The sequence below is a fragment of the Argiope bruennichi genome, chromosome 9, assembly GCF_947563725.1.
Source record: "Argiope bruennichi chromosome 9, qqArgBrue1.1, whole genome shotgun sequence".
Lineage (NCBI taxonomy): Eukaryota > Metazoa > Arthropoda > Arachnida > Araneae > Araneidae > Argiope > Argiope bruennichi.
In genome coordinates this window covers 37,023,646-37,048,313 of record NC_079159.1, presented here as the reverse complement: position 1 = coordinate 37,048,313, position 24,668 = coordinate 37,023,646, and the positions used below count along the sequence as shown (strand labels likewise).

General features: G+C 29.3%; 1 protein-coding gene across 5 annotated transcripts in view; it reads right to left on the bottom strand.

The window, feature by feature from the left end:
• The window catches only part of LOC129983881 (rap1 GTPase-activating protein 1-like), a 70,708-nt gene that overhangs the window by 38,279 nt on the left and 7,761 nt on the right, over window positions 1-24,668 (bottom strand). For 2 of the 5 annotated variants that reach the window (XM_056093561.1, XM_056093562.1), the window contains exon 1: window positions 13,475-13,523. The exons of 1 other annotated variant lie outside the window; for it this stretch is intronic. In XM_056093561.1, the coding sequence (XP_055949536.1) occupies window positions 13,475-13,508 (34 nt within the window). In that variant the 5' untranslated portion in view covers window positions 13,509-13,523. Of the gene's footprint in view, window positions 1-1,236; window positions 1,368-1,480; window positions 1,639-13,474; window positions 13,524-24,668 lie in introns of those variants that run through there. 2 more of the 5 variants (XM_056093564.1, XM_056093563.1) reach the window with 2 other exon arrangements.

Here is a 24,668-nt window from a genome sequence, read left to right as displayed (position 1 = left end):
AATTAAAGAAGAGAACATTTTAATTTTGAAAGGACTGTAATAAAGGGAAAGAAAGCAAGAAAACTACTTTCTGAAATTTTCAATGTTGATAAAAACAATTTCTTACAACAAATGAAAAAGATAAAAATGAAAAGTACATTCAGCAAATTTGTCAAGACAAATGTAACTTTTAATTATCAATGATAAATAAAATGATTAATAATAACATATATTAAATAAATTATACATATTTTCAATATCTTCTTTTTGCTATAATACAACACAAAAATTTAACTGAATATAATCAATTGTACCAACTAAAATACAACCAATTTCAAAGATATATTGGCAATTTTTATATCTTAAGAAAGAAAGAAAACATAAAATATGCTGTGACAGGAAGTAAGTGACAGTTTTGCTTCCAGTTACCATTTTTTTTAAGCCCTTAAACTCAACACATGAATTATGTTGTTAAAACTTTCTCTCAGAACAAATAAAGATATAAAAAACACTTTTTACTGTCAGAACTCATATTTATAGGTAGTTTCAAAATAGCATTTTAACAATTGCATAGTTGCTTGACATATTTACCAAATTCAAAATAAATCTATTAGATAGATTATATAAATAATTACACATTAAACATCAATGATGAATTGACATTTAAACAAAATATTATATAAATTTTATTGTGTTCTTGTAATACAAAGAAATCTTAAAAAAATTCTTCAAAGTAGAAAGTTTAGATGAATATTAGTATTTTGGAAGTTACTATATCCAACCATAAATTTCATTCTGACAGCACACACAATTTGAAGGACATTCATTAAAAAAAAAATTTACTCAAAAAAAATTTAAAAATATCTTAACCATGAACTTTGAAGAAATATTTTACTTACAAGCACACTCAAAAGACAAAAACAATTAGCTTAAAAAAATGATAATTACAAAAATTACAGTAGTTCCAAGTCATAATCTTACAATATATTGAATTAATTATTATTCCATTCAATAGAAGGACATTTAATGAATATTTCTAATCAAAAAGCTATTTTATTAAGCTAGAAATAATTCTGAAGGACTGGAAACAATTTTAATCAATACGAACGATGAATATTTAATTGACTTCTAGAACCAACTCTTCTTAATAAAAATCCCCCATATTTCTGAATGCAAACATTTTTATTCTGTAACCGTTTTGGCCTATAAAATGTATATAAATGAAAGTGGAACAAAAATAGAAGAAAAATTGTTTACCTATGTCTTGCCCGAACATAGAAAGAAATTTTAAGAACTAACACTTTAAGTAGCAGGTTGAATTGCTAACAATAAATCAAACAGAAGATTGAGCAAACACAAAATAGCGCTTTCATTTCATTTTATGCTTCAAGAATCTATTGTTCTCATCCCCAAGACGCGAAATCATCGGACCATAACAGAAAGATCGGTATAACCAAATTTGGTTGCCCATTTCAAAATAACTATCAATTTACAAATTTACCTTTTTTTGATTTCGTGGTAATCCTTCATCTCCTACAGTTGTACAGGGGGATATTATACAGAAAATAATGAAAGATTCAGATTTCAAAACAAATTATTTAATTGAAAAAAGGTGATAAACAGAAATTGGAATAAAAACTCATTCGGCTGCACTTCCGCAAAAACAATGCATAGCCGTTGCCATATTCGGAAGTTTGTCAACAAATATAAACAAAGCAATAAAAGCGGCTGCGGTTGGAATAGTAACACACTAGAGTTTTGATATAATTCAGTGCAATGGTGTTCGCCAAACAAATTAATTGAATTTGATGCTACTTTAAATATAGAAATTTGGATTTTTGATAATATAACTATCGATGCAGTGCTTTATTCAATGTTAGAAACTTTAAAATTTTAGTTTTTAAGATAATTCTGTAAAAACGTGAAAAATATGTGAATTTTTTTCATGATATCCTAATTAACTTCAAATAGCAAGTCTAGGGGAAATCAGCCCTTGTTGCTATATATCTCAAACTTTTTACAATCCAGATCAGTAAGACACCGATTCCAATGATCATTAAATCCTTTTAGTTCTCGTTTCGAATGCTTGATTTCAAATCATTTTTGATTCGTTAGGCTGAAAATAAGATACTTTTCAATTTTATTGCTCGTTTTTTTCATTTCTTAGTTTTTGCAATCCATTTCTGTAATTAAAAACACAAATATACACTGAAAATAATTTCGTAAATTATTGAAAAGAATGATAACACTGCTAATACACACTAATTTTGTGAGAAAATAGTATTTTATAATATTATTTTACAGCAGCCAAACAAATCCCAATATTGTTTAATACATTTCTCAATGCTTTAAAAATAAGCCTAACTAATTAGTGATTATGAAACAAATTAAGATTTTTTCTTTCACACACCATATATTAATTATTTTCTTTAAACTTTCTTATTACATATCAATTTATCAAATGGCATCATTTGTTATCCCACCAATAGTTTAATTTGCGAGTTCGCAAATTGTACAGACTTTGCGAACTCGCGTTTAATTTTGGATTTGACTCGTGAACTTCTTATTGGATTTATGGCATCTCATCCACTGGACTACCTACCGAGAGCTGAAACGGCCAGCTCAAATTACAGTAAAGGTAAAGGAACGTTTGGATCGATAAGAAATCCATGCTCTTCCTATTTAATTTTGATAATCTTTAATTAAATTACTTTTTTAGAAGTTCGAGTTCAAAATGTAATTCAAAGTCCTAAAAGCAGCAATTTTTGTTGTTAACTTAAGTTCAATTGTTTTTAGAAATATTGGATATTAAGGCAGACAGTAATATTTTTTCGAAATCATTTTACAATTATCATCCATGGTTATTTCATTACGATTATGATAATTGAAATCTCAAGAACAGAAAAAGACGAAATACAATTTTTTTGCAAAATGTACGTTGCTCATCGTATATCTTGATCGGGCACTTAAAGGAATAATTTTGGTTAACTTTGTGGTGAATCGCATATAAGCCAGTAACAACTCTTCACCCGAACGATCGTTTTGGTATAATTGTTAAGTTACTGGACTGCTAACCAAAAGGTCCCAGGTTCTATCCTCACGCGTTTCAAACCCGCAAATTGGTGACCTCGGATAATGAACCTTCAACCTTCGTACAGCTGTTGTAGCGCCATCTACCCGCAACCAAAGTCGTCAGACTCACTTGACGCGCAACCATTCACCCACACAAACTCGCTACTCAAACTGGGTACAGGCCCATTAGACAACAATTACTAAATACATCACCACTCAACAGCCACATCGTTCGACTCACTGGAGGGAGAGTACTGCGGTGAATAGCATATAATCCAGTTAACAACTACGCTACAGAGCGTACGCTTTTGTATCCTGGTTTAGTTACTGGACAGCTAACCAAAAGGTCCCAGGTTCTATCCTTCCGCGCATCACAATCCACTAAAACTTTATATAAATGTTGAAATGTAGAATTTTTCAAAAGAGGTATTTCTTAACTATAGTTAGTACTTTAAAAAAAATACCATTTATTTAAATATACAAATGAGAGATTACTTTGACATTTTATTAAAATTTTATGGTTTTTAAAATCGGGATAAAGTAGAAAAACTAGGATATGTATAAATGTTTTCAGGCTGCTTCATCACTTCAGGTAAGAATGCTTATAAAAAGAATAAGAAAATGTATTATATTGTTTGGAACATAATTTTCAATATTGTTTCTCAACTGTTCACCGATAATGCACAAATGTAAAATTTATAATAAAACTAATTTCATATTAAAGAAGATAGTATTACAAATATATTAATGGCTGTTGAATGGATACTATGGCCTTGTTGACAAATTTGGTGTCATTCCAAGACTTAGCAATGAATTTGACAACAAAAAGGAAAATTCTCAAATATGCGAGAATCTTGATGTCCCTAATTAGGGTTCGAGTTCCAAGGTTTGTTTCAGAACATTCACAGCCATGATAACTGTAAAGGCGAAAGCACGTAAATGAGTTGAGTCTGTCGAGTCGAGAGAAGGAGAAGTGGAGTGGCTTCTCTCGTTTTAATTTGATCTCCAACGAGTTTTCCTTGAGCGCTATGCACTGTTATTGTTGTTGTTTAATAATGATTTGCTATGTGTGTTCTGTTGATTTCTGCAAATGCTGTTTTGTGTAGAATGAAGTGCCAATATTTATTACTAAAGATTGCCACATAATATATGAACAAAAGTATTCAATAAATTTCATATTCACACATTTTTTTTTCCGAGTATCCTCAGAATTATTGGACGAGCTGCTGTTGAATTTCGAATAAATAAAGTATATTTTAAAACTCGCTTTTTTTAATAAAATTTTGATAACAAGCTGATTTAGAGGCCATCTTGAAATTGATGAAAGAAAAAAAATATTCGGAATAAACCCTGTTTGACCCGAAGTTGATGATGATTAGTAATTTCATTAGTGGTTTTCTTGTGCGCGCAGTATTTGCATGCATTTTTAAAAATCCTAAACATTTTCCACTTTTTTTTTATAATATGAAAAGTTTTTATTGAAATTATATGAAACTTATTAAAAATTTGACAATGTATAATAAAAACCTTATATTAAGGTTCAAAGAAAGTGCCTTTGAATGTTTGAGTGAATATGAATATTTGCAGTAAAGAATTTCTGACTATGCGTGTGCGGAATGTAGCGTATATTTTTCTTGATTTCAAAGCCTTATAATTTAAAGGTATGTAGGACATATAATATTCTTTTCTATATAATTTAAAGGTATGTAGGACATATAATATTCTTTTCTATATAATTTAAAGGTATGTAGGACATATAATATTCTTTTCTATATAATTTAAAGGTATGTAGGACATATAATATTCTTTTCTATATAATTTAAAGGTATGTAGGACATATAATATTCTTTTCTATATAATTTAAAGGTATGTAGGACATATAATATTCTTTTCTATATAATTTAAAGGTATGTAGGACATATAATATTCTTTTCTATATAATTTAAAGGTATATAGGACATATAATATTCTTTCCTTATAATTTAATGGCATATAGGACATATAATATTCTTTTCTTATAATTTAATGGCATATAGGACAATTTATCTAAAAAATTTTACTGAACACGGTTATGATGCCGAAGGATATCGACATTACAATGAGTTGAATTTCAAATTATAAATAAAATTAAATAAATGATTTTTTTCACAAATTTCTGTTAAGCTTAAATCTTGGTATAATTATATTGATTTGTATAAAGATTCAAAATATTCTAAATACCCCTGCATGTTTGCAAATTAAACATACAATTTAATTTAAACTAAATTATGTATTTTAAATTAGATATGATGATGGGGTGAAAAAAATTTACCATGGCGCAGCACATTTCTAATTTTAAACCTTAAGAGGACTGGGGACGAAATAACCACATTATGTCCTGGATGCTACTTATTGTTGCTATGTCATTAGTTTATTACGGCATTATTATATCGAATTAATCATTGGTCACCCGGCTTCCACTGGTTTATTATTACATCTTTAATGCAATATTGCATCGCAATAATAATATTATACTCCGAGTGCCACTGGCTGATTATTGCATCTGTACTGCAGAATTGCACTGATTTATTGTATTTTTATAGCTTTATTGCATCGAATTAATTAGATTATGCCCGTGCAACAACTAGTTTTTCATCACATCCTTACCGCATTATTACGATGCATTAATATTATGCTCCGAGCGCCAATGGTTTATTATTGCACCTATACTGCAGTATTGCATCTGAATAATATTATGTTCTGGTTGACACTTATCCCTCTAGACCACTGATTTATTATTATATTTTTATTGCTATATTGCGTCAATGTTAAAAGTTACACAAGCTATAGAATAATATATTTCAAAACTATAAAAAAAGGGCATTTTCTAAAATTGTCATAGAATTGGGATGGCATTTTTTTTACATTAATAAAATTATTACTGAATGACTGATATTTGTTAAAATCATTTCGAAGCCGAAAATTCGGAAAGAAAAATTCTGATGTTAATTCGCTATCAATTATAATGTAATTCGAACTACAAAAATAATGCTAACAGCTGCCGCAAGTAAAATTAGAAAAATAAATATACAATCTGCTGGATATGGTATCACGTTATGATATCAACATTATTAGATAAAGATGACTGTTTCAGATCGTATCAAAGGAAATGCTCCGTTTAAATTTAATCAGATCGATAAGCATTTCCTCCGCGCTACCAAAATTTTTTCACACTGTGTTATTTATGGGAAAACAAAGGAGAATCTGGTAAATTAAGGGTAAAGACTACATTGCCTCCTCCCCTAATTTTTAAAGCATGTTAATTCCAATTTCAACAGCATATTTTTTATTCATTTTAACGAAAAACTTTAATACCATCATATTAAATGATTTTAACTTTACACATCTCTTTCGATTCTTTCAAAGTCTGTATACAAGGATTCTTTTTCTTCGAATTTTCATTCACTTCTCCATGCAATGGGAATTCTGCTATTTTATGCAATTGCGTGTTCATGATGATAATACAACATTTTAATATTTATGGTAAATATCAATAAGTAAATATGTTGTAATTAAATTTTGATTCTGCGTGCAACACTTTAAAAAAACATGTGATTAATTATTTGATGTAATAATGCTAACGGTTTGAATATCATCACAATAATGAATATATATACTTGAAAAATATACAAAAATAAGTTACTTAAAAAATGGTTAAATTTCTGGGAAGAATTTCATGGCATTTAAAGTGGTATAGTTTATAAGACATTATTTTTAAATTTTAAAATGATTTAAAAATCAATTTTAGATAAAATTCCGAAATCCCGCAATTTTTTTAAATAAAATTTAAAAGGTCATTGAATTTGAAATTTATTATTTTGGTCATCTTTTCTGGAGGTAAACAATCTAATCGAATTTTCATGAAATTTTACTCTTATATAACACAACTATTCTTTCAGATATACTTATACTTTTGTTTTTTCAGATAATCCATTTACGGTAGTACACACACACACACACACACACACACACACACACACACACACACACACACACACACACACACACACACTGTGCTACATTTCGATCTACATCTTTATACAAAAAAGAACAAGAATGTTTAAAAGTGGGCGTGGTTTAAAAAATATCGCTTTTGCTTAATTACGAAGTTTAATTTTAATTGCATCTATAAAGAAAAGTTTTATCAGTTTTATTAAAAAAATACCATATAAACCAGACCTAATTCAACATGAAAAAATAAGCCGGATCTTCGTATCTTAATCAACATTAATAGAAAAAAAAATACGATGAAATATTAATAGCAGTGGGAACAATTTGAATTTCATTTCAACAATGAATTTTACTGTTATAGTTAAATACTCTTAAAATATTTTTAATAATCTAATTAAAAACTGAAAAAGAATTACATAGCAAAGAATTAATATCATTGAAGTGATAATTTTTCGAATTTTGAGATGATGTAAAAATCATTTTTGCGCTGTAATATTTTCAGATGTTATTGGAAAAATGTTAAAAATCATGTTTAATTTTTAATTAACTGTAATTTTAATAAAATTCCCCCTCAAAAAATCGATCCGAGGTGTGTGTTTCCACTTTCTAAGGTTTATCAACTCTTGGTAATGTGTATTAGGATGCCAATATACACATGCAAACATTAAGCCTTATTGTTACTAGAAATTAGTGAAATTTATTTTACAATTTGCTTTTGAGATTTCGTTTGAATTGTGAATTCCATTTTCAAAATAATAATTGCAAACGCAAACTCATACTTCCAGATAGCATTATTCCGAATTCTGTTTTCAACACCCACGCTATTCATTTTTCTCGCAATGTTGCACTCGGCAAAGCAACTATTCGAGCGTTGTTATCATTACCTGATAAAGAAAATATTAAAACAAGAGTTAGAAGTGTTTATCTTCCGAGCTTTTGGCTGAACCTTCCCTCGTTTACATACTCTCTGTCCGCGTGGGCAAACAGAACTCGGTTCGCATTTTAAAATTAGCTATTTCACTAAACTTTGCTGAATTCTGTGAAAACGCAAGATGCCATTCTAATTTATCTTTTCAAGAAAAATTTTGTTCATTCGATTTTAGCTGAGTGAAGTTTTTATGAAGGCGTGTTTTTTGTTAATTGCATGACACAAAAATCTTATAAATATACTAGCCAATTTTGGCCACTGGCTCGTTTGTCCAGATTGCTTACAGTTCTGGCTGTTAAATTGTTAATACGGAATATTTTTGCTTGCATTTCACGTTGTTATTTAGTAAAACTAGCGCATATGAATTAAATGGGATCGGTTTACTTCAAATTACTATGTGGACAAATTAAAACGTATATATGTTATCGTTAAAGTGTATAATTCAGTTATTTAATAGACTTTTTAGTTAATTTATGAAATAACTTATCATGATTTATCAGTTAATTCGTAGAATTTCTAGTCATTTCAGGAAATGACATATGATAACCTAGAAATAACGGATTTCATGCTTTAAGGATTCAAATCTAATTATGTCTCGCGATGGTTAAGCCTAATATCATGTTACGTTAAATGTTCTGTTTGAAGCCAGAATCTTGACTTCGTTTGCACATCTTTTCTCTGATTAAACGGAGATTCTGATGACAAGGCGAACCTTTTCCTAGCATTTCTAATAATATTTTGCACCTCCATTAATTAGCTAAACGAAACTTTTATGAAATGCAGCACTAAAAACGTTCAACGAAGCAGTCTGAAATTCTTACGATGGTTTGTTTACATTTGATAGTAGCCATTCGGCAATAAGTAATAAGACCGATTTCTGTGCTACGTAGATCAGCGTTTTTTGTATATAGATGTGTAATCCAATGCTCTATAGGCTACACCACTGTACTTAGATCTACTAAATTTGTCAAGTATTTATTTCTTGATAATCGTACACAAGGCTTTTTCAAAAATTTAACACGAAATTTTGACGACTTTTCTCGTTTTAGAAGTATTTTCACTCTTTCTCAAGCATTATATATATATCTGTGAAAACGATAATTTAAAAATGCTTTTAGCTAGACAGATGAAATTTTGTATATGGAATTAACACTAAATATGTATATTTCTATCAAATTTGGTGTGAAATTCATTCAAAGGATGTCTGGTTGTCCCACTGTTTGAATATAAGGAATATTGTCACGTAGATACTTTAGTGTGGAACGCAATGACACACACAAGAAGTAGAGCTAAACCAATTTATTAACTCAACTCAGAATTGAGAACAGAGTGACTGATAGATCTTCTGCTTTTATACGAGCAGGGAAAGTTCCAGAATACTTTTCTGGAGACAGTAAGAAAAGTCCAGAACACTTGTCTGGTAAACTAAAGAAATGTCCAGAATCTTCTGGAACATGAAATAAAGGAAAACATAAAATCAAGAGATTAAATATTTACACAAACTGTGAATCGCATTGTCTCTAGCGGGATTCGAACTTACAATCTCTTGATTATTTGGCCATGGAGAGTCGACTGCCTCTTTTCAATGCGGCAATATAATAAGTAGAAAAGGTAAAGAGCTAGACTAATAAAATTTGGTACATAAAACTTGTGTATTAATATCTAAGTAGCATCTAAAATATAAATCTATATTGAATTTTGAGCCATATTCGCCAAGAAGTTGATCCTCTGCAGGCCTGTATTACCTTCATAAGCATGTAAACACTATAACTAGAAAACATAATGACTTAAATCAATGAAATTTAGCATGTCATTTTATGACTACAGTTTAGTTCTGTATCTGATTTTGGTTTCAATGGGTTGGAAAAGAGGCATAAAAATATAGATTCGCTTTCCTGGTACTTGTGTATTAACCGCAAAAAAATCTCCAAAAACTATTTGCTATAACGTTTTTTCATAAATATTGTATTTCAACAATAAATCACAAAAATAATCGCCAAAAAATGATTTATTATTAGGTTCTTTCATAAATTGTCAATGATATGCCGTTAATAATATGCAAATATGTTTATTAGAACTTGAGCAAGAAAGTTTCGGGGAAACTATTCCCATTGATAATTGTTGTAGAGAAATTGAAACCAATAACATTATTATCAGTACACTAGTTCTTATCATTGTTAACAATGTAAAGAAGAAATGTTTTTTTCGATATTGGCACCAAAGCTGCATTTTCACTTTCACTTTAATTAGTATGACACGCTTTTAGACTGGCATTCGTCCTGCAAATTGCGTGTTGTAAAAATCGTTACTCACAGATTGTAACGGCTTATACTATGAGTAAAACGTAGATAAATGAAGCTTAAAATATTATTATGCTTGATCTAGAATTGCGAATTTCTTTTATTTTTTTAACAAAAGTAATTTTTAATTTAATATATTTCTTTATTTTAAAAGAAATCTAGAGAATAGTCAGAAAAAAATGTACATCATTATTAAAACAACTGATAATAATTTTCAATTCATGCCTCATTTTTCAACTAATTCGCTGGAAAATGACAATAGCGAAGGCGGAAATGCTGACGTAACATTTCAAAAAGGATGACGGGATGTTGCAGAATGCTTTAATTATAATTTATATATACATTTTTTTTCATGAAGTTGAATAAGGTTAGAAATATGGTTCTTGGGCTATATTCATGCTCGAAAAATGCATTTTTGTTCCTGATTTTCTATGCGTGGGCTAAAACTTTTCAAATTATGTATAATTAAGTTAAATAATCCCCATCTTATTACGTTGAACATTGGCAGTAAGTGCTGCTTGCCATATTTTATTCTTCAATGGCATATTGCAAGCAGCTACAATGACAATTAGACATATATGTATTTAAGTTAAAGGAATTGCGAATGTTTTTTTTTATTTAAAAGTTTTGAAGTATTAATAGTTATCTTAACAAAATAATTTTGGAAAAATAGTGACTATGTTAAACTATTTTGGAACCTCCAACTACAGGCGATTTTTTTAACGTCAGTTTAAAAGAATATATAGAAAGACAAAGTAATACAATTATCAAAAAATTCAACTTTGAAATTTTAATGCATTGGCATACTTTACATAGCCCTTATTTTTTTTAAGAACAATGCTTTTGAATTTATATGTCAGTCTTTACACTAAAACTGTAGTTTTTTTTTCTTTCTAATTTTTAACAAAGTCCAAGTAAGGGAAGTCAATAAATCCATATGCATCTGAACACGATAACTCAAAAACTCAAACACTTAGAAAGATAATTTGTGTATCTATCAATAAAATATGCATCTAATAATAAGCTTATTCATCGAGCAATAAGTTCATGTAGAAAGAAATTTTGCGTAATGTAATGCATGAATAATATTTCGTATTTCAGAATACGTATTTTTTTAAATTCTAGAATAATAGATCCATATGGAATTTTGGATCAAACACATCGTTACTTTTATTATCTGGTGATTTGTCCATTCGTTCATAGGTAAATGCGTTAAGCAAAAAATGCAAATTAGATGGCTGAATTCTAACTATATTAACATTAAAAGGTTTTTATCCATAATGTTCACGTAACGTACATTCTAATTAAAATTAAATATCAAAATCGGCTCCAAATAAATAGTGATTCACTTACAGACTTCAGTTCATTAACTTTTGCTATAAACTACCATGATAGAAAGTAAATAAAACGTGAAGCTTACAATATCATAACTAATTTTTAGTCATACTTAGCCTCTTTCGCGCATCAGTAAATCAATTAATTTAAACATTAAAAAAAAGCTAACTCAGTTGCACAAAGCCAAAACTGAAGTTGGGATTTCACATTCGGTAATGACATAATGACGCAAATCAATAAGGCGAGGATATTTTTAACTCCGCCCATCATTACAAACGATAGTGGGTGCTCATATATACTGCTGAAACAAATTACTATTCGAATGTAATTCGTTAATTATATTCTGTAAAAGGTAAATGTGACGTGATCGTAACAATGCATGACGGTGCTACGGTAATATCTGCCTTCTTCCAATGACGTGTTTTTTTGTTGTTGTTTTTTTTTAGAAAGTAAGATCAGGTGGATATCAATAACCTGAGTAATGAATAAAAAAATAAATCGAATCAATTGTTTTTGCCTATATATCAAATAATAATGTGATCTGACGATTTCTGCATCTTGGAATTTAAGAAAACCAGTCTAAAATTATTACTATATTTGTAAAAACGGAACCGAAAATTCTGTTAAATTCAAAGAAGACAATTTTTGAGACATAATAATAAGCTAAGGAATAAATAAAGCACGCGAATGAAAAAAATTATGAAATAATAAAATTAGTATGAATTTCATTAAAAAAATTTAAACAAATTATGTTTATAAATTATTTTTTTAAAGTATTAAAATTAGAAAAAAATACAAGGAAAAAACATAATATAATCGAAATACTATTTCCTTAAATTTTAAAATGATGTAAAAATAGTTTTTGTGTGATATAATGGTTCGAAATTATTGAAGAACATTCAAATTTTAATCAATTTTCAATTAAAAAAATCAGAATTTCTTTTTTTATAAAACTCTTTCTTAAGAAGTATGAAGAAAGTACCAACAAAATTAATTGAAATAAATTGAATTGTCTTCGCTGTAGACTATTCTAAACAAATTTTTTTCATCATGCCTGTCACAATTAACAAAAAATATATAGTTTATGAAGATTATTATGTTTCAATATAATTATTTGTTCAAAACATTGTTTTCCAGTTTATGCCAGGTATCATATTTGAATATTTCACCCTGGATTATAAAAGTGATAGTTTTTTTCGACAATTGAGAGAACAAAAAAAGAAAAATTAAAACCAGAATATATGATACAGTTATTAAGCGTATTATCCAAAAAAGTTCATTTTATGTTCTAGTAGGTTTTTACTGTTGTTTAAAATCTGCCACTTTTTGTTTTGATTCATATTTTAGTTACCTTTTATTACCTTTTTTAGCCAATATGGTTAATGTGATATCTATGCTATATTTTGACTTTTATACAAACTCTTTTTAAAGTCATGTATATGCTCATGAAACATAATTAAATGATTTTATAATGAGTATATATATTTGATATAAATTTTCTTTAATACAAATGTTGGTTTCAAGGGAATGAAAAGAAAAGGCTTTCAAAACAAACATTCGATTTTCTTTATTGTACTACGAAACTCGGAAAGCTCCTGTTCAGGAATCTGAAAATAAAAATTTGAGCACTTGAGGTTTTCATAACTTTACTCAAGGTTCATTATTTTTATGCTGAGAGGACGAGAATAACAACTTCGTTAAAGAATATGCGAGAAAGTTTAAAGGAGACCACTATCGCTTATTTTTGTCCAACAAAAAAAGTTGTTTCTGATAGCAGAAAATGACTATTTCTTACAAATGAAAAAAACGAAGAAAGAATTGCAATAATAATAAAATATTCATTCAGATTTATAAAATTGAAATAACTTACACTGGAAACTCCCTTTTACTGAAAATGGTCCCATCCCGTATCACTGTTACACGAAAGGATTTAGCTGGTTCCTCACATCAAATTGCAAACCGAATTCTAGGAGATGTGAGAATGCTACCACAATAACGTTGACGAGGAAACGGATCCGGAATCAACCCTGCTTCTCTTCCCCTCGTAAACTACGTTTTTAAATTGTGTTGCAAACGATTTCATTCATTTACTTCATTTTATCTCAATGAATCCGAAAATAACATTTCAATTAGTCAAGTTTGAAAAATACTTCGATATATTCGATCCATTCTGTCGTGAACTCGTTCTATTAGTTTAGCATCCTTTGCACATCTTGCAGATTGAATTAGGAAGTGACGTCTCGGTAAAGAATAAGACAACTTTCAGTTGAATAATAGTACGTAATTTGATGCAATTTGTTGGCGGCCAGTTTCTTCATCGTGAATATCCGCTTTTATAGCTGTTAAATTTTCCAACAGGAAACTACCTCCGAAACGAGAAGATTCCCATATGGTGGTCGGTTCTCTCCACCCGGGTAGGTACAGAAATGGTGGAGGTCAGATTACCTTCTATCGATGACGGGATGTACTTCCCACGGGAACGGTTGTACAGTGGCCGGTGAGGTGCTCTCAGGACTCAACCATATTTCCCACGAGTGTAGCTCTCGAGGCGGTCCGATCATTCAGATTTTTCAGTGTTCATTGGGGCCGGTCGGAATAGGCGATTACAGTTAAGGTTCTCTGTTAAGCTATAAATATGGATATTCATTTATAATTTCGCTTTTTTATTTGTTAAAATTGGAAAGCGTGTATATAATTGAATCAGTCTATTACAAATTATAATGCATGGTAAGTAAAAAGTGTATATTACGAAATAAAATCGAAAGTGAAAACATTACTTTACAGTTAATGTCCACGAAAAGCATTTTTTAAAATTTCAATTTCAACAATGGCAAAAGTATACGGATGGTAAGGTCTCGGCTTCAAAGTTCTGACATTTTCAGATTTGAAATCTGATTACACCAATGAACCGCTGCATAATCAAGTGTGGTGCACATTAAATTCGTAAAAAACAAATATCCTCCCGCTAGTGCGGCGTGAATATTTGGTGAATAGGATAATATAGTTCAGCAACGGATTGTAAAACCCTCCGCGCTTTTGCGCATGCGTTAGGATGGGTTTAATTGGTCACAATAAGGGTGAAAGGAAAGATGAAAGGAGGAGATGTTTATATTTACTAGTATCTAATAGGGGAAATCCAAGGTCAAAGGGAATACTGGAAATGCACTCATCGTTCCGCATCTCACCCCTTAATGAGATGGAGTCGTCGAAATGTGGTCATCTCAGAATCCGTTGACGAACTATACACAGCTCAAAATTACACGGTGCATTCCTCATGTTGTATTAAACTGTGACATTGATATAATTAGACTTAACTAAATTTTGTTGAATCCGAAATTGCCACTTTTTGAATTGTGCCTGCCTACCTATGAATACAATAGTTCAAAAACACGATAACACACCTTTTTTGTGTTCATGTTATTTTGCTATATAATTAAGATAAAATTCATAAAAAGTTATATGACCAGAGTGAGCTCAATTTTATGTTCGCTTAATTTTTTTCTATAATTTTAATAATTTTTTTCAAAATTCGTTTCATTTTTAATTTGCAATAATGTACTTAATTGGTGTAATGAAATCGAAATTACAATTTTTTGATTAATCAAATATTACACTCGCATGCTTTTGTTAAAGTTAGCATCAAAATAATAATAGTCATAAACAATTGCTTTTTTTTTTTTGGACGGTAACTTCAGAGAAGAAATGTGTACTTTCGTTTTAATTAATATGATAATGTTTTAAGAATAGCATTTTCCCTTCAAATTGCACGATGTAAAAATCGTTATGACAAAGAATGTTACAACTGATGTAAAAATAAAGTAGACAAATTAAGCCTAAAACATTAGTTGTTTTCAACGTAACGGTCTAAAACGTCAGATTTTTAAGAAAGAGTTCGTATCGCCATTAATAATTTCTGTTTTGATGTATTAAAAAGAAAATAGTACTTCTGAAATTTATTTAAAATTACCTATGAATGAAGAGACTGTACAAAAACAAACAAACTTTACATTATATTAGATAAGATGCAAATATATTTTTTCAAAGTAAATCATTTCAGATTTACAGGTAGGGATTGCAATACCGGTATACCGGGATACCGAATACTGGTATTTTGAGCCATTTGTACAATTTTGTAATACCGGTATTCACAAGTATAAATACCGGTTTTTCGGTATTTACTAGAAATTTTAAAAATTGTCCACGATATATTCAGGGATCGCCATCATAGCAAAATAGTATACGTTTTTGTTTTATGTCTCCCTAACGGGCGAAATTAATTAGATAATTAATGGCTTAATTAATTGCTTAAACCTAAATTGGCGAAACATGGATTATCCCTGAAAGAAGATACTGTATCCATAACGACTGATGGAGCAACAGTTATGAAAAAAATTGGAAAGTTGATTGTTTCAAATCAGCATTTATGCTATGCTCATGGAATTCAATTAGGAGTAATAGATGTATTATACCAAAAAAATAAAGAACAAAAGAATCCAAATACTGTGAATATAGAAACTTTGGATTCTGACATTGAAGAGAGTAAGAGTGAGAGTGATATTGTCAATGAAGATAATTGCAATGTAATTGTTGAAGAAGATATTGCTAATGAGGATGAAATATTAACCCATCAAGAATTGCTTCCTATAATTTATAATGTTCGAAAAATTTTTAAGATATTAAAACGTTTCCCTATAAAAAAGGACATATTACTAAAATATATATTAACTGAAAATAAAACAGAATATATGTTAATATTAGATTCTAAAACACATTAGAACAGTTTACTCCTAATGATAGAACGATTTTTGAAACTGAGAAATGCAATCCATAAAGCAATAATCGACTAAAACTTGTGAATTAATTTTTCAGAGAGTGAATTCTACTTAATATCCAGAAATGTATCAGCTCTACTTCCAATAAAACTGACTGTTGAGGCATTATGTCGGTGAGATTCTAATTTATTAACAGCTAATGCAACAATAAATTTCATGTTGCAGTCACTGAAAGAACAGCACACATCACTATCTGAAGAATTAGATATTACATTGAAAAACAGCACAGAAGAAAGGCATACCGAAATAGAAAATGTCATATGGTATTTACATAATTATAATGATTTTAAAAATGAAAATGAAAAAGAAGAAAAGAAAATAACCAATTCAAATCTGATTAAGTTTAGAGTAAATTTTCTTAAAATTTTTTACCCACAAACCTATCCACATTCAGAAGAATTCCGTTCAGTTATCGAAGATTATGATGACATTAATGTCGATAGTGAAAAGGAATTGTCTCTTGAACAAAAATTAGAATTAGCGATAAACAAAAAAATTTCAAAGAATCAAAATACAATACAGAAATCAGCTATATCCAAAACCATCCGATGAGAAATCGATCTATTTGAAGATGAGAGATTTAGAGGTAAATACTTGGAAAAAGTATATCTCGCATTGCTAACAGTACCACCCACTAGCGTAGATGCCGAAAGAGCATTTTCGATAGCTAGTAATTTTTGCACAAAATTACTTTTCAGGCTTAATGACAGTACAATGGATGCATTATGTTTTTTAAGATCACATTTCAAAAATTTGTAATAGTACCATAGACTGAATAGTGATATTTACACTTTTTTTGTGATTTAAATAAATAAGTTGTTCCTTTACTTTTTTGTGATTCTTTATATATTGTTATAGTTTATAAGTTACATATTATTTTTGTGATATTTACACTCTTATAAAACTGGCAAATAAAACAAAGAAACACCTGTGTTTTTTTTCTTTTTCTAAAATTTCTAATACCGGTATTAAAACCGGTATCCCGATATTAAGATCTAAAAAATACCGAATACCAGTATTGAAATTTTGGTCCGGTATTGCAATCCCTATTTACAGGTAATTATTTTATACGTATGAAATTTGATGAATTATTTTATATTTCAAAACCGAAATATTAAATGAGTAATATTATTTCATACATTTTCCAAAATTTTATTTAATATAAGTTGATATCACAACCATATCTGACTTTTTTTGCAATGGGTTACAACAGACGATTCTAAATAATTTAATAATAAAAGTACAAGAAATTAAGAAAAAAACGCTTTTATTAGAAAATAATTTTAGAAGTAGGCTTCAGCAGAGAATAACAGAGAATAAATCAAAACATTGGGGATTAAAAAAAAGCATTAAGGCGCGAGTAGCGGATTGAAATGCACAAGTAAATTGGAATTCCAGTCATATTTAAAATAAATTTTAATCAATGCTTAAAAAATTCTTAGATATCCATTGTGATTTAATTTCATCATCGTGTTTCATGCTTTTACATTTTTGTTTAAAGCTTCAAATTTTTTGATTAAAAGTATTTTTGACTCGATAATATATTAACAGAATTTTGCGGGTCTCATATATTTTTTTTAATCATTTTCCGTTTTTCAGTATCTAATAAATTTCGTAGTATATTATTATAATTATTAAGGAATATTATAAATTTTTTTCACAGAATAGCTATAAGGCGGGGCTTCTTAAATGGAATTCAAAAATTTAATTTAGCTAAAATTAATCAATAATCCAGATTAGAAAAACACCAAAATATTGTATCGTTATTAAAAACATACAGCTGTACAAAATTTCAGAACTGTATCTAAATTTCAGAATTTTTTAGAAACGAATGAAAATCTAACACAAAATTCCATCATTACGAATATGATGTCTAGCAAAAGCGTGTAAAAGCCACAAATATTCAAATGGCGCATTCTTGATTCTTCGATCTAGAATATAGTAATGTATAGTTTACACTTGAAGCTCTGCCAGACCGAATAATTTATTTTTCTTTCATTAAGACAATGCATTCCTCCCGCTTCCGCAATTTGACGCACTTCCTTTTTTAATACGTCATCTCCCGGGTGTGGTCGTCATATTCTCTTGTGTTAGTCAAAATGAAACGAAACTTAAATGTTATGTTTTTTTTTTAAAAGCTCAATATATATATATATTAATTTCTCGTATTTTGAATATAAACAGTGAAAGTGAAAGTTACTTAATCGCCAAGAAATTCGACCACTTAGACGTTGAAGAAACTTATTAGCTCTTCAATAATCAGAAAAAAATGGTATAATGTCTGACACTCTGTAAACAAATATAAAAAAAATAAATTACAAAAATAATAATTCAATTATTAAAATTATTAAATTTTCATTATTCACTATTAATTATAAAATAATATTGAGTTATTAAAATTATTATAATTTTTAAATGATTAAAATTAGGCTAGTGAAATTTGCTAAGCAGACTTAACAAAAAAAATATTTATTAAATTTTGAGCGAAATCATTTCATGGAAAATCTCCGTCTATCCGTCAGTATGCATACAAATGCAATAACTCAAAAATGTAATGAGCTAGGTGGATGAAATTTAGTGTTTAGTTTTATCAGAACTGTAGATCAGATTTAAACTATCCATATGAGGTTTTTGAAAATTTTAAACAATCCATATGAGGTTTATGAGGTGTTTATGACAAATCCATATGAGGTTTTAACATTCGTTAGTTTATATATTCTTGAGTATGACAATGTGATAATGACAGGCTATATTTCATTTATCTAGGTAATTGCGTGTTTGTCGTTTAATCAATTTTAGATTTAAGTGAAGAAAAGAAGAACAAAATGCGTTACTCGATTCCTGTACATGGTTGGGAAACTGAACACACAAATTGCAGTAATGAGTAAGTATACAAAAAAATAAAAGAGAAACACTTCTGCTGATTTCGCTTAAAACATAATAATTCCTTTTTTGAAATTGCTATTGTACATTGCAGATAAGATTACTTATTGCAAACATACAAGTTAGTTGCTTCAAGCATTCTGTGTAAAAAATGTCAGTTAAAAGTAGTAATAATCGTAGAAAATTAAGTGAAAAAATATAGAAACTGTTCTCTTTCTTGACAATATCGTATATTCCACACGAAAATATCTCCAATAATCTGGATTCAAAAATAATAGCGTTCATTCATTATTCAGTAAATTTTCATATTTTATATAATTTTGCAAAAATATTCGGAAAATATGTTAAATTCCCTTTTCCATTGACAGTTAACACTGTTGTTTTCATTTCGCCATTTAAAAATTTTATTATCATTTCCGTATATAGATAAATTAAAATAACACTGAAAGGCGTTCCTAAATGGCTATAAGAAGCTTCCAATGTGGTGGTTGGTTCTCGCTGTTCTGATAGATACAGAAATATGACGGTACGTACCTCCTGCGAGAGGGTTGGTGATGGTCATTAAATTTAATCCCGATTACGACCGGTATTGTTCGTTTCAGTATTCTGAGACGACCACTTTTCGACGTTTCTATCTTATTAAGAGGAGAGGCGAGGACGGATAAGCGCATTTCCGGAATTCTTCGTCACTCTTTGACCTTGATTCCCGCCCTGTTAAATACTTTTTTTGCTCAATTTTTTTCACCTGTATGTGAGTATCGTGTCGTTTCTGACCGTATTATTTTATTTCAGTCCCAGAGTAAATCGAGTTTATTTTATTGTTAAATGTAAAAATCTCCTCCTTTCATCTTTCCTCTCACCCCTATTTTGACGAATTAAACTCATCCTAACACATGCGCAAACGGGCGGAGAATTTAAGAATCCGTTGTCAAATAATACTGACGTGACAGTTGCCATTCAATGTGCCCCGGATGCTTCGAAAGGGCAGGGATAGCTCTTTCGAAATTAGCCGAATTAAAATAGCAATATCAGTGATTTAATGGAAATCAGTTTAATAAATGAACTTTCATTCCTTATTTATTAAACAATTTAAAAAAATTTATTAAAAAGTTTTTAAAAAAATCTAGAGTTCTACAAAAACCCTATTTTAAATTTTAAAGTATGTCCAGCTTATTTCTTTGTAAGCCGCATATTCGGGTATTTTTCGTGGAATATTGGAAGAATAGTTATACTCCAAGCCAGTCCACTTTTATCCCATCCATGTTGAATCGTCGATCATGATCATTTTATGGCAATATCAACTTATCCCATGGTGAGCGCCTTGTGAAAGTGCATCACAAGCCTATCTTACAAGTATCCCAAGCATCCAAATTCACCTTCTCACAGCATTAACCAAATTATCATTCCAAACGGCTCAGTAAAAATGGACTGAAGGAAAATAGTACGGATTAAATAACCAACCTACCAATCCACGTTATGCCAATTCTGACCGGTTTTTCGCATTGGCGATAGAATTTGTAATACCATACCTTCATTTGAATAGTGTGGAATAAGTGCGATTGTCCGGCTTGTATTTACAGATAATAATTCTATAAATAGTTTTTTGGACTGCGGGGGGAGGGATATAAAATGATGAGATTAATAAAAATATCAATATAAAGTTTTTGCTCAACCACCGAGCCTCTTGTTTTTAATTTTTCCGCATACGAGGAAGTAAAAACAAATAATTTCAAAGCAAAAAATTATAACTATTAGTTATTTTATTGGAAATATCTCAGTATCTTTTATTTATATTATTACAGTTTCGTGTTTCTTGATAAATATCAAAAATATTGTTACGAATCTGTAATGCTGCTTCCAGCATAGTTGGTTCCACCATCGGAAGGAATGTTTTACAGTCATCGGTATTGGACGGAGTCCGGTGTCGCGTCGGAGGGCCCCGGAACTTGGCGACCATTTGGCGACTTGGTGACGAATTTGGCGACTTTGGCGCCAAAATAGATTATACCCGAAACATTGAATTTTTCCGATCCGTCCAGTAGGAACCGAGATACGCCTCGAACGTTCCTGATTGGTTGAGAGGCGTTTAGCCCCGCCTCCTGTGACCTATAAAAGGAAGCGGCCGCAGCTGCTAGGGCAGAGTAGTCGGAACCGACGATAAAAAACTGGCCTTCCAGAGATAAGCGGAGCAGCGACGGAGTGAAGCTAGTGAGTGCTGAACTAAGCTGTGTGCTGTCTCTTAGTAGAGTTTTGTATGCTGCTGTGTATGCTGCACGTCTCGGCTGAAGATAATCGTCTTCTGTGCTGTATATAGTTGTCATCTTTGTGCTGTCCTGAGTGTCTTCGTGTAAATAAACGTCGTTGTTTTATTTTCTACTGCCGCCTGGTGATTGAGCGTTCTTCACACCATATAACCGCCACTATCCAAACGAACCCCGGAAATTTCGTAACAATATTTAAAATTGATTTGTATTTTTTTTTGGAACAACAGAACACATAATAAATCTGAAACAGCGTGAAGTTTTTAAAAATTCTTAAATGGCATTGTGGAATTTTATAGGCACTCTCAACATGCCACAGTAGTCATCATTAAGTGCATTTATTTCAGGAACCTTAGAGAAAAAATATTTAAATTATGATGTCTTCAAATAGGCTTAATTTCTGAACCGAAGCAAAAATCATTCTAAACACTTTACAGAATGAGCCATTTGACCAATAAATACCAAATTTGTGCATAATTATTTCTTATGCATCAGTTGTTCAAACAGAAAAGTTTTCAGAACTATAATTAGATTATTATTAATAAATTAAAAATAAATAGGAATTTTAGTATTTTTTTTTACACCATATCTTTGGAGCATATTATGAAGCAAAAATATTTATACATCATTTAAAAATTGAAAAAAAAAAAAAAAAAAACTTTTCCGTGATACCAATTTTATGTTTGTACTATTTTTTACCGATTTTAATAAATTTTTCAGAATAAATATTAAACACTCTTTATAATAAGCCAGTTCAATAATATGATGAAGTTCCAAACGATTTCATTGTTTTAGCATGTTTTTCCTTCTTGCGCATATGTAAATGTAAAAAAGAAAAAAAAAAAAATCCTTTTTTTTTTTACATTAATTTTAAAGAATTTTTACTTTTGCGTTTATTAACATGATAATATTTTTAAGCTGACATTTTTATGCAATTGTCCGATGTAAAACTGGCGCGAAGAAAAAAAATGGAGACCAATGCATTCAAGATTAAGATAACAAATAAATGAGACCGAAAACATTATTATATGGCGATCTTTTGGATTAGAGCTACTAATTTTTGTTAATGATTTAACATAATTATTTCCAATATATTGTTATATAAAGACTGTCTGCTTTTTGAGAATCGCAAAATTGAACTGATTGAAGATTAATATCCAAATCATCTTTATATTTAAATAAATTGAATTTTAATCAGAATCTAATCTCAGTCAGTGTACAAAAAATTAGCTCTATAGTCATAGGTTCTGCAGATGTATTTTCAAAAAAGAGTTCTTTTATCAAAGTTTTCACCCATACGCCTCTATTACATTAGAACAATTAGATTATATAAAATAGTTGAGAATTATTTGTTAGATTATTGTGTTAACTTATATTAGGACAAACGGACTTTCTTTGAATGGATTTCATTCAAAATTTGATAAAAATCTAGATTTTGGATAAAAGGCCATATCAAATTTCAAATACTTGGCTCAAAACTTTTTGGACGGAAAAACATGATTTTTTTTTTTTTTTTTTTTTTTTTTTTTTGTACTCGGGGATATTTGTAGTTTTGCCAAAATCCCGACTTCGAATTATTTGGCGATTATAATATTTTCTCTTACTTCTTGTATACTCCATATACAAGACAGTAAAAAGCGTAAGAACGGTTTTATATCCTATTTTTATAAGATTTTTAAAATCATGGTAGTAACATTAGAGTTTCTACAAAAAAAAAAAAAAAAAATTGTATGCAGAATAGATGGTAAAATCTTAGATGGGCCCACCTCTTGGCGACGTATTTGAAATCTCGCCAAGTTGACTACTAATTGAATATTTGTTATTATTATTTTTTAATTAAAAAACGATACTTGAAGGCCAAAAATAATAATAAATAAAATAAAATAAATATAATAAAAAATAAATATAATAAATAAAATAAATAATAATAAAATAAAATAATAAATGAATAATAATAAAAATAAAATAAATATAATAAAAAAAATATTAAAAAAAATTTAAAAAAATAATAAAAAAAAATCCGTTTAGGTTGCCACATTTGCGACGTTATCGCCACCCGTTTGGCGAGAATTAAAAAAGACGCCAAGAGGTGGGCTGTACTAGGATCCACCTGAAACGTTTATTCCTGTAAGAGATGTCAAGCAATAATTGGTTCACTAAGAATTCTAAATAATATAGCCAATATTTTAGGGATTCTTATCGAAAAAGTAGATCGTAGATCATAGAAAAATAGATCATATAAAGAAAGAAAAAAATATTGTTATTAGTACTAATATTGTTATTAGTAATTTAGTTTTGAAGCAAACGTCCAGACTTTATTAAATCTAACATCTTATAGGAAGTATAAGACAAACATATAATTCATTTTTAGCTTCAAAAAATGCTTAATAAATAAAGTTAGTTTATATAAAGTGAACTCAATTATAATTTTCTCTGAAATTCCTAAACCTTTCGTACTGGTAGCGAACCTCAAACCTCATTTAAAAATCGACAGAAAAAAGGGCAGGAATTCTTTGTTATAAAATTGGTCCAAATGACACGTGCGTTTTTGATGATTTGAAAAAAAAAATTTTTTTTCGCATAAAACTCACACACACACACACATTCTATAATTATTTATGTAACATATATAAGTATACCAATTTCGACTCTTAAATTTTTATGTTACATTTAACTTCAAGAAAATTCATGGTAATAATTTCATAATTTTGCTTTAACCTATATATTCTAATTGGCCTTATATTATGTGATTAACTTAATTTGTTTTTCGTCATCAACAAATTATTGTAATGAAGACGAAGTTTTGTAAAATCATTATAAAAACATAAATAAAAATCATTACAATAAGTTTCAGATGCTCTTGGATCACAGATAACCCCTGATTAGAACCAATTACCATGGGATAAGAAGGTTCTGGCTTAGTTTTGTGTTTAATTTTGCTACTTTAATATTAAAATATTTTAGTTCTGCTCCTTTTGGTCGATTAGATCCAAAATTTGATTCAGATGAAACTTTTGTTCTCATATTGAATTTTACATATCTGTACCACATTTCCACTTCCTTGTAAGCGAAGTATGGCGAAAGTTAA